The 11,936-nt window shown below is 39.8% G+C and overlaps 1 protein-coding gene across 1 annotated transcript; it reads right to left on the bottom strand.

Annotated features, from left to right (window-relative positions):
• Positions 1-1,353: 1,353 nt before the first annotated feature.
• LOC123963567 (beta-2 adrenergic receptor-like) lies at positions 1,354-11,262 on the bottom strand. Its single transcript, XM_046040495.1, has 4 exons — positions 11,070-11,262; positions 4,260-4,422; positions 3,870-4,161; positions 1,354-2,997 (listed from the first exon to the last, which is right to left on the bottom strand). Exons 2-4 carry the CDS (start codon positions 4,417-4,419, stop codon positions 1,980-1,982), a joined length of 1,470 nt encoding a protein of 489 aa, XP_045896451.1. The 5' UTR covers positions 4,420-4,422; positions 11,070-11,262; the 3' UTR covers positions 1,354-1,979.
• Between the last annotated feature and the right edge of the window lie 674 nt (positions 11,263-11,936).

Raw genomic sequence — 11,936 nt, 5'->3', positions numbered from 1 at the left:
CACAAATATATGTCAGTAAATGATTTTGGACCAGCTATGAGGTTTATCAGGAAGGAATGAAAAACAAGTGGGCTGTTGATAATCTGAGGAGGTTTTTGAAAGTAAGCCTCAAATGAGACCCTTTGTTTCAAATAAGACTTTTAGCCATAGGGCAAACAAAAAGTTTAATCTCTGCTGCTTCATGGAGGTTCTGGATGCTTGCATTGGCAGACAAGGTTGGCTACTTATGCTTCCTGCCTTGAGGGTTTAAGTAGAAAATACCTGATATATATAAAAATATTCAATAATGTGGCAGCTTGGCCATAGGAAGTTGTTGTATTGATGAAGTATTGCAAGATTATATCTAGTTGTTCTTTAAAATTCATCTTAAAGGATCTGAAAACTTCTTACTATGAAGGATGGGATCCTGCAAGAACACTTCTGCCAAAGATAGAACAGTTCATTGGTTATTTCACAAGATAGATTTCCAACACGTCCTCATACCTAAACGACGGAACAGGTTGTTTGCCAGTCACTCTAAAAATGACATATGTGGAGAAAACCAGTCACAGGTGTACTGCGTCTTTGTAACAATAATAAACATGTGGTTAACGTTGTGAAACGTCTGGTAAACCGTAAATATGGGTCGTAATTAGCTGCTTGCATAGACACCTTATACAGCTGTATTTTGGGGGAGGACAGTCTCTGAATTTGTGAATATTTTCTCTGCTCTTCTTATTGGTTTTGAAGTGGGCGGGGCTTAGTTAGAAAAAGGTGATGCCACATACTTCCATGCACCATTGAGAATGGATCAACATATGATTATGAATCTGATGACATTTGACGGGCTTTTACCATCACTGTCAATCAAGTATGATCAAAGCACACCCACACAGTCCTTTGACTGTTGCTTATTAGGTCATGAATACTTTATATTGTAGAGAAATACTTGAAAAACTAGTTTTCAGAGGCTTTAAGAAAATGCAGGAAATTTTCTCATGTGAATTTCAGTCATGAAAACTGATCTGAATACACAAGGAGTTATAATACATACTTTTCTAATTGTAAAATAGTATTTTTGAACAGCTACACATTCACAGCACCTCCAGTCCAGTAGATGTGAAGCACTTTGCGCTGTGACATCTTTGAGTAATGGCACTTTAACTGTAGTTGTGAGGAGACGAGGTGCATAATTTTCAGGAATTTGAACCAGCAACCTTCTGGCCAATGGCTCATTTTTCTACACTTCTAATCAACAGCAACTTTTTGACTGCTTTTAATAAAAGGATCATTTTGGTATGCATGACCATGTACAATATTTTATTATCAAGCAGTCATTAAAACCGTTCCACTTACTTACTGTGACACATGTAATAGCAGTAATGTCCTTTAATGATTAACTTCTTTTTGTCATGTATCTCAGTAGCATCATATGCAGTACATTATAACATCACCTTTCTGTTATCCAGTTGGTATAATCAGCGGGGTGGACAGAATAACAGAAACATCTTCCAATGACCTGAGCTCTGTTGTAAGGACCAGTTTGGTGAAGATCATAATGTTTGGTTTCATTTTATTAAAGCGGTTTTTCTGTGTCTGTTGTTTGATTATCATTATTTTTGAGGCAGCGACTTTTGCATTGTGTTGTTGTAAATCCGCCTCATTCCTCATTTCTCAAAAAGTGACATTATGATGCCTTAAAATTTCAATTAGAGGTTTAAGTCGGCCCTCTTTCAAAGCTCACTGCTGAACATGGTTTACTTATGTAGCTGCCTTTGTGATTTACATTGTTATTAGGAAAGCTGCAGCAGCATAGAGGTGATCACAAGTAAAACCTCAGTAACATTGACCAAAACACACCTAATGGAATATTAGTTAACGACACTATAAGCTACAGCCTGGAGTCAATCTCCACAAAAAACAAATGTTTTGAGCTTCATCAAACTGCTGTTTACTGCACAGCTATGCACACAGAATGTGAAGTCTAATATCCTAATTGGTCAAGCAATAGAAGCCATACTGTCCTTGCAGCTCTCATTAGCAGAACTGTTAGCCTGCCAGTTTGTTGGGGAACCAGGAGCTACTTCTAAAACCTGCTCACAGCAAGACTTTGAAGGAGTTAGTGAGTTGTCTCGAATTGCCAAACTGCCCTTCCACCCTGACCTCTGCTGAACGTCCAGCCCCCTAACAGCATGCAGGTCTGAGTTCCCATTCGTCCTACCTGGAGGCTTGGAGTAACAATCTCTCTCCCTGCACCATCCCAATCCTCTCCTACCTCTGCAGCGCCCCCCTTTGCCCCTCAAACAGAGTATCTCCTGAAAGGCATGCCTGAAGTCGGGGCTGCGGCAGTAGATGAGTGGGTTGAAGGCTGAGTTGGAGTACCCTAGCCAGTTGAGGAGTCTGAAGAGCAGCTTAATGTTGCCCAAGTTGAGGAAGGTCATGAGGATGTTGAGGATGAAGAAGGGAAGCCAACACAATGTGAAGGTTCCCATGATAATCCCCAGAGTTTTCACAGCCTTGTGCTCCTTAAGACAGAACTTAAGACGCTTTGTGGCAGAGTATTTTCCTTCTCCTTTTTCTGTCCTTGCTTTGCTCTCTCCTAACCTTTCCTCCTTACCAGTGTCTATTCTTCCTGTTTTCTGCATGTTTAGTCTGTCCTCCCCTGCCTCAGTTCCTGCCCTGTGTTTGTTCATTGCATCATCGGGATCAGTCAGCTGTGCAGTGTAATGCAAGTTATAGAAGTGTCTCTCCCTCCCTCTGATCTTCTCCAGCTGTTTCTGAGCCTCCTGGAAGACGCGGGTGTACAGGAAAATCATCACCACCAGTGGCAAGTAGAATGAGACAATTGAGGAAGACACAGCGTACGCTGCGTTGGTGTTGAAATCACAGCAGTATTCGTCGGCCAAGCACCGAAGAGTCTCCGCATTATCTGACACCCACAATTTCAGATGGATGGGCAGGAAGGAGATGAGGGAGGCCACTGCCCAAACCCCGAGGACCACCGCAAAGGCCCGGCCTCTGGTCAGCAGAGGGAGACAGGAGAGCGCAGACAGGTGAAGAATATTGTAAACAATATATATATATATAATATAAAACACAGACAGGTGAGAGATATGCATTCAATAATGGTTCAGTTGGAAGTTCAGGTGCTATGTTAGTAGTGAATAATTTAGCCTCAAGCTACTAGCCTCGTGCAGAGATGAGGAATGAGCTACAGAGGTCTGGTAAGCTCACGTCTTTCTATGTCCACCCTCAGATTTTTTTCTTTTCAAATATGTAGTCCTCAGCTCCGACAAATGCTGACTCAAGTGACATCATTCAAGGCAATTTATCAGATTTTGCGATTCTCCCACTGAGCTACAAAATCCTTTTTATACAGCTTTTGCAGTAGTACTCCCCAAGACAGATTTTGATAGATTTAATAGAGTCTACTGGAACAGGTCCTTTCCAAAATGCAGATAAAAATAAGTTGATCCTAATTTGGGACCAATATTTTAGGGGACCAAATCTGAAGGAGGAAAGATATTATCAGGCTGATAAATAGGGCGGAAAGTAACTGTTGCACTGCTGTATGGATTATGGCCACATCCCAAAAAGTGATGTCACAAAAGGTTTTGCCTTTGACAATTGATGGAAAACACCTGTGTGACATGACTGGTTGAGGTGTGGCTAGATGTACAACATGCAACATGGTCCAGCAGCGGTATTCCTACAAGAGTCATTAAAGGTTGAATTCATTTAGCAACCCAGGACTAAAACTGTGAAAACTTATTTGATTTTGTGCTACTACATATTTAGTAAAAATCTATTCTGATTGAATTTTTCTTAACTTTAATAATTATTCTACTTCAACCCCCCAAAAAAGCCAGACTGATATGTCTTGGCAATACCTGGTGAGTAGTGTTGGGTAGCGGAGCGGAGAGGTGATGGCAAGGTAGCGGTCCAGAGCAATCACACACAGGGTTTCGATACTAGCCGTCACACACAGCACGTCAGTTGCTGTCCAGAATTCACACATGAAGTTTCCAAACTGCCAGGCTCCCAGCATGATGTAGCTGGAACCAAAGGGGACCACAACCAAACCCATGATAAGGTCAGCAATAGCCAGTGAGGCAATGAAGAGGTTGGTGACTGTCTGGAGCCGCGGGAACCGCAGGATGGCTGTAATCACCAGCACGTTACCTAGATAGTGGAAAAGATACATTAAAATAAGAGGCATCCAATCAATAAATACAACAAACCATCAACTAATTTAAATGGTGAAATGATGCGTAACTTACCAAAAACTATGGCCAGAACCAGAATAGCCATTGCAACACCCAGCAGCACAAGCTCTGCATCACTGTACTCCGAAGATCTCGTTGACCAATCAGAGTCCAGGGTAGAGTTGTTGTGCCCTGTCTGGTTAGCCAGTGCTGAGACCAGACTCACAGGTTCCATGATCTATAATCACAACAAGCAGAACAACACAGATTCATTCATAATGGATGAAGAGATCTAGATAGCTCAAGTGTAAGGTCCAGTTCAGGCTTCTTTAGTCTTTCTTTACTCCCTCAGTGTCAGGATGAGCTACAACTTTTAGATGTGGTCAGACAGAATACCTTTCTAGTAGTAGGGGTGTCTTAATGCCGAACATGTTGAACTGCATCTACTGGAACTGGAGCATTATTTAAATGAATAAAGCAAGGTGAAAACGTGTGCTCTTTCACAGAGCAAGTTAGATGTCTCCTCTGTCTCGGTTGGTCTGCATGCCATTGAGTCTTTCTCCCCCATTGACATACATGTGATATCAGTATTGTGTCCTGAGTCTTGCAATGATGTTGATGATAGAGTTTACATTTGGCTTCTATGATCTGACCTGCAAGCGTACGGCAAGTGTTGCTCCATAAATGTAACTTTTTATATCATGTGCATTTTTTATTACTCACTTATTTATTTACTTAATACCTAATTTATTATCTTATAGTCATAGAAAATAAGATATTAGGTAAAATACATTTAAAGGTTAGGGTTAGCTTTGCATGAAGGACCCAACTGACAGCAGGCAGAGATCATTGTTTACTAACATAACCTTTCCAACAAGAATTTTACTGCGAGTACTGTGAAGTAAGCAAAGTTTTAGGATGATAAGTGGTCCTATAGTAGCTACTTATTGTCTGAGCTACACTCTACCTGTTTGCTTCATATGTTGTGGTGTTTATTTGTTTTTGTTTTTTACATAGAGTTAAAAAGGAACAGCATGTATGGTTTATGTTTTTAATGCACCTCTCACTACTTGCAGAGGTTGTTTGGTTAACTGGATCTTCTGTGTGCATGTGCACTTGGATTAATATGTATGTTGGTGTTATTCCAACACAATCCAAATACTCACAACATATGTTAATGCCAGCTGTGAAGAGGCGCATTGATTCACAAGTGTTTACCCAGTTATCCCATGGTCAATGGGAGCAAAGTGTTGAATACTGGGATACATTTCAAGATGCCAGGGTGGACCATGACAAGATTCTTTTTTTATGACAATCAAGTGGAGGTAATTGCTGCCCTGGGTAAATAAAACCTTGCAGTGTCATTGCATCACTGTAGTCATAAAGCACATGTTAATTATCTGTGTTATGCTGTCACTCACAATGTCTGCGGTCCACAACAGCGAGTTTGTGTGAAAATTTGTCATCATTGCTAAAATGTCTCCACCGCAACACTTTTAGAGAATAAAGACGTGCCAGAGTGTGGGACAAATTATGGATCGGCTGGAAAGTTAACTGCAGACTTATTTTAAAAATCAATCTTTCATTACTGATGCTTAGAAGGGTGTTTCATGAATTATGAAGCACAGCACGGTTTGCCACTGACAGATGATATGCACAATTCAGTACTAGACTGTATATAACAAATGGAATGATTTAATCTTTTACTCATGTTTGTAAGATGTTCCCCTGCAACTTAGTTGTGACACAGGATGCATTTGTGAAAGTGCTTTTTATTGCTGTTTTTCGCTTTTGTATGTATGTGGTGTGGCTGTTGTGTTTTGGTTTCTCTTTCCCCATCTCCTGGACTGCAGGGAACTTGGGGCGTGACTGTTGCCGTGGGAGCTGACTGCGCACACTGACTGCATCTCATCCAATTTGCCTCACCTGATCCACGCTCCCTTGGGTTCCAGCCTTATTTTTATTTTTTTTTTAGTTTATTTAAGTCACACATCCTGTCCCCGCCAGATCATTAAGTTGTACTTGTTTCCTATGTCTTTACAGCCAGCTCACTGGAACCTACCCAAAGAATCTGGGTTTGTCTGCCCGTTTTGTCTGCCTGTTTCTGACCTGTGTTCTCTGTGTCCAGGTACTCCAACCAGACCAACACGGGATTGGAAATCACTCTTGAGGAGAACTGCTGGATCGGATTTTCCTGCCCATCTGCCAGTTTGGCAGTTATATATATAGCCTATAGCCTCAGCCCCGTCAGCCTCAACCTGCTCTACGTTTCTGTTTTGTGAATAAATTCCTGAAACCTGCCTGTAGCGTCCAGTCTACTTCTGGAACCATGAAATCCTATAGCTTTATGTGTACATTGTATGGCCATTAGAATAGAATAGAATAGAATAGAATAGAAAAACTTTATTAATCCCCAATGGGGAAACTCAATTCCCACTAGCTTACATCACACAACATATAGTATAAACAGAAAGGACAATCAGCATGTACAAACAAAACCAAAAAAAATAATGCACCTATTTAAAGCTTTTAGAACCCTGATTAGAGCTGACAGGTTTTTAAAAATGTGACCAGCTGAAGGGCTTGAAAACAAAAATCAGACGTATTCATTAAAAAATCAAATTGCTGTTGGGATAAAATACCTTCTAAGCCGTTTAGTAGAACACCGAGGCATCTTAAGTTGGCCACTAAAGTGTCTTAAGGACACTGTGGAGTTGATGGTCCACAAGATCCATGATATTCTTCAGTTTGGCACTTCTTCTCTTTTCTAAAGTGACCTCGAGTGACTCAGGGAGAAGGCCGATCACAGAGCCAGCCTTTTTAATCAACTTATTGATCCTATTTTTATCCTCTACAATAATGCTGACTCCCCAGCAAAGCACAGAATAAAAAAGAACACTGGCAATAGTTCCTTGATAAAAGGTATAAAGCAGATTTCTGCTCACATTGAAGGATCTTAATTTCCTTAGGAAAAATAGCCTTGACTGGGCCTTCTTAAAAACAATGTCTGTGTTTTTTTTCCCCAGTTTAATTTGCTGTCCAGGCAAACACCGAGATATTTATATGACGAGACAAATTTGATTTGCTGATTTTTGATGATCACACGAAGAACCTCCTCCTTCTTCCTCCTAAAGTCAATAATCAGCTCTTTAGTTTTCCCAACATTCAGGTGTAAAAAGGTTGACTCACACAAATTCACAATGGAGGCAATTTAATTTTTATAGGCCTGGTCATCACCACGATTAAGAAGACCAACAAGGGCAGTGTCATCCGAAAATTTCTGAATGTGGCAAGATGCCTGACCATGCCTGCAGTCAGCAGTGTAGAGTGTGAATAAAAAAGGGGGAAAACTGTGCCCTGTGGTGCTCCTGTTTTAGTTAAAATAGTGTCAGATATTTTTTTTATCAAATCTGACAAACTGGGGACGTAACAAGAGGTAATCTAAAATCCAAACAATAGTGGTGTTGTGTAGTTTAAAATTAATACATTTTGGGGCTAAAATGTGTGTTTGAATAGTGTTAAAAGCACTAGAAAAATCAAAAAACTTAATCCTGACTGAACTGGCCGTTGATTCAAGGTGACTATAAATTTTATGCAGCATAAAAATTAAGACATCGTCAACTCCTACACTCCTCCTACACCCCTCCTATATGCAAATTGTAAAGGATCTTGAAAAGTCGAAACATGTTTAGACAAGTGACCTAGGATAACCCTTTCAAAACATTTCATGATATGAGAAGTAAGCGTTATGGGGCAAAAGCTATTCACACAGCATTAGTGTGTTTAGCTTAGTTTTACTATTTTGAGACATAAAGCTTTTCTACTTGTTACATTTTCTACAATGTCCTATTTGTGTTAATGTTAATATTCACTTATCTTAAGATTCTATAGAAACTACTTATTTAATAAATATTGTTTGCTTGCACCTCATTCTGAGGTCTACCTATTCTTAAACCGGCAGTTGAAGCCAATAACTGTTTTGAAGGAGGGAGGATTATAGTGGGAGCACTGTAGCACTATAGATTCTCCCCCTTCTTTCTTCTTATTGCATTAAAAATATTCTGTTTGGTTGTTATGTTTGCCTTTTGGTTGACACCACACCGATGTCGAAAGGATGACTCCAAGAACCAGTTGAGAAAGAGGACAGGTGGTCAAGATCGCATGGTTAAAATGCCAAGTCAGCTACTGTTTTGCCCACATTGATTGCATATACATCATAAATACTGTGTGTGCAGGGGGGTTAATGACCTTTGCAAGGCACTGCAAGCAGGTCACATTGTTATTAGGGGCTGAGCCCTCCTAACGGTCTGATCCTAGAATCCTTGTGACTGTTTAATGCACCTAATGGGAAGATCAATAATGTAGGCGGTTACCTGCACTAACACATAGTCAAGTTTGTGTAAGACACTCTGCTTAATCTGCTCTTTCCCTGCCTGAGCTATTTAAACAGCTACACCAAGGACGTGCACAAGCTCTAGTTCTGAGAACAGTGAAGAGCACGGTGATAAAGTAAATATTAATAATATTTCTTACAGCAATAGTGAAATATGGGATGGTAAGGCCAGAAAATGAAATCATATATGACATTTTGTAATTATTTTGTATTCTACTACATTTTCTTACACACAAAACTAGATATAGTCTAATTCCTGGGCTTAACCAGGAAGCATTGAGTCAATCCGCTGTCAACATCAGGTCTATGAAAATTCAAATGGCTACACCAAAATGTTAAGTTGTCTTAGTGCATTTTTTGAGTGAGTGATGAAGTTGATGATTTGGTTGTACATTAATTTTGTTAATCGTGTTCATGAAGTCCTTTAAATAGTGTTTATACCGTACCCAAGAAATGGAAATGCTGTGGAGAATGGTATTCTTAATACTGATTCTTATAATTCACTTTAACATGAGGCGCAACCAGGCTCCAGACCAGACAATGAGGTAATGAGCATGGTAATGGCTGAGTGGGAGAGAGTTACTGTAGGGCCATACCAGTAAGATTGGGCTTAGAAAGATGGTGTGGACAATGGTATTCTTTACGATTCTAAACTGTATGTATGTCTTAAAAGTGTCTTTGTTAAAAAGCTTTGTTAAAACGCTCCATGGATGAAATTGGATTGAAAGTAATGATAGCATTTTGCTTGGCACTGTCGTGTCTCTGGAAATTTCATAGACAGGAATGTTTATTATGGAAATCCAGACATCCCTTGGTGGCTCATTCATGGAGGTATGAGTACAATCAAAACTTGGTCTTGGATAATACCGTGAGGTTTGTTAAATTTCCAGTGGTCAAATTTGCATAATCTACTTTACATGGTGTATAAAATATCAACTCATAATCATCTGAGATCGAAGAGTTTACGTTTGAAGTTTCAATTATGTGGTTTTCACTTTTTTGGTTTCACTTGTTTCATTGCTCTACATAAATTCTGCTGTCAATAACAAGTAATTAAATGAAGGACCATTGTACCATATTGAAACCATAGACTGTATAAAACACTGACGTATTCTCTGTGACATCACCCAAAGGTCTCTAAAGAGACATTGTGAAGGTCACCATGGGCGGCTCTGGCCGTTGCCATCTTGGTAGTCCTTGACTCAGGCTGATCCAAAACTGGGCAAAGAGGTGAAGGTGAAGCTGAAGCAGGCTGTATGAAGCCTGCTTGCTAAAACTACTTCATGGCTAGCCACCTTAGAGGGCACCCACCTATCACTCCAAGAGGGCATGTCCTAAATTTGTTAGGGGACGGGGAAATTAGCTATGGACACAGTGTGCCAATTGTTTGAAAATTGATATGTGCTTAGTTAAATGACCATGTTTTACACCATTCATGTACATACTGTTTGGTGACACCTAAAATCAAGTTGGAGGAGGGGGGCTTTCTTCAGATTAGAGCAACAGCCCCTCAAAAGTTCTGTGGATGTCCCTGAGCTGCACACACACACATAACCATGCATACACACACACCAAGATACTTGACCAGCTTTCTCAGGCCAATAGTCAAACACAAGATTTACTGAGACATAATTTTCCTAATATTTAGGCAGAAATAGCTTAGCGGTAATCATGCTGAGTTCTTGAACACAAAAATGTGCACCATAGTACACACACAAACACACGGGTGCAAGTGCACGTGCAAACACAAAAATACACATGCACACGTAACAGCTTTTGCAGTGCTCAGTCGAATGCACTGATGATAGTAGACCAAACTTTGTTGTTATTAGAGCACAAATTCTGGAATAACTACTGTGTCATAAAGCATTTTGCTGTTCAGATAAAATAAACCATATATGTTAAAGGAAAGCTAGATTGGATTCACTGAATCTAAAAAGTACCCTCACACCAGAAAAAATACTTCTTTCTGATACATTAGGTTTGATGAGAGGTATTACTCATGTGGCAGCTGTTAGAATAACGAAATGAGAAGGAAATGGATGCTTTTAAAATATTTCAGACTTAAGAGTTTTAAAATTAAGCAGTGGATGTATTTGCAAAATTGACTCTGATCATATGATAGAAAAGCTTTAAATTTGTCCTTAGAGCTCACATATAACTTAAATCAACATGGACTTTTATCTACCATAAGACTGTTAAAATTAATGAAAAGCAGAGCCTTTTACTGTGTAAAAAACTACATGAAATGGTTAAGTAACTCCCCATGTGGCACTGAGCTAGAACCTAACCATTTAATTTAACACTAAAATCCTTTCAAGGTTTTATTAATTCTGATATGTGAACCAGAAGACACTTATATAGCCACGGTGCCATCACAAGTAGATGTTTCTGTAATATATGACTATATGCCTGCACTCATAGCATAGAGCACTGTGCATGCGACATGCATATGTATGTAAACTAGACTTGGTGCAGTTAATTTTTCTTACCTCCAGGCTCCGTCCTCTGCTTTACAATCCAGTGATTTGATAATCCAGACGCTTTTAAATACAAAATACAAAGTATCATTATAATGTGTTTGTCAGCAGCTTTTGGTCTCTGTTCCTCTTCTGCTGAGTTATGTATATCTGGTTTTGTGTGTGAAACGCATACACACACTCTGCCCCGCTCTCTCTCTTTCCAGTACACACTCATGTATAAACACACTCTTTCAGCCCTCAACCACACTTGCCCTTTTGAAGCAGCTGAGTCCGTCACCCGTTTTATAAGCAAGCCCCCATGACATCACAGCAGGGCAGCAGCCTATCAGAAGACAAGGAATGGCTTTTAGTGTATATCAAATGTCTGCAGTGTACTGACAGCTCGACAGCACCCAGTGCCCTCTGGGAAACATTAGTTTTTTAACCTCTATTTATTCAAGGCAGGTTCTGAGCTCTTTGTCAGCACCACCCTACTTCACATTCACACATGGAAGCCACTCTTCAAAACCACATATTTTGGCTGCTAGGTAGCTGTACAGCTGCATTTGAGCAGTTTAAAACATGACAACAACAATCTTTAACCTAAATGCCCTACTATACTGTATTCTTACATGCCTTATATCACTTAGACTATCTTAACTAAAACAACAAAGCTAAGGATGGATTGAGGTTGTGGTATGAGTCAGATAAGAAAACATCTTATCACCACCACTACAAACACCACAGCTAATACAAGTAACAACAAATACTTCACATTGTATGTTGAATACAGGTTAAAGGGGCTGAGGGCACATATTCAGAGTGCAAGACACAGTGCGTTCAGTAATATGAGTTCTGCCTCTTGCTTATGTGATTAATAAGTGCAATAAGAATTGC

This window comes from Micropterus dolomieu, linkage group LG23 (genome assembly GCF_021292245.1).
Source record: "Micropterus dolomieu isolate WLL.071019.BEF.003 ecotype Adirondacks linkage group LG23, ASM2129224v1, whole genome shotgun sequence".
Classification (NCBI taxonomy): domain Eukaryota; kingdom Metazoa; phylum Chordata; class Actinopteri; order Centrarchiformes; family Centrarchidae; genus Micropterus; species Micropterus dolomieu.
The sequence above is the reverse complement of the archived record's forward strand: the minus strand, read 5'-3'. Positions and strand labels throughout refer to the sequence as shown.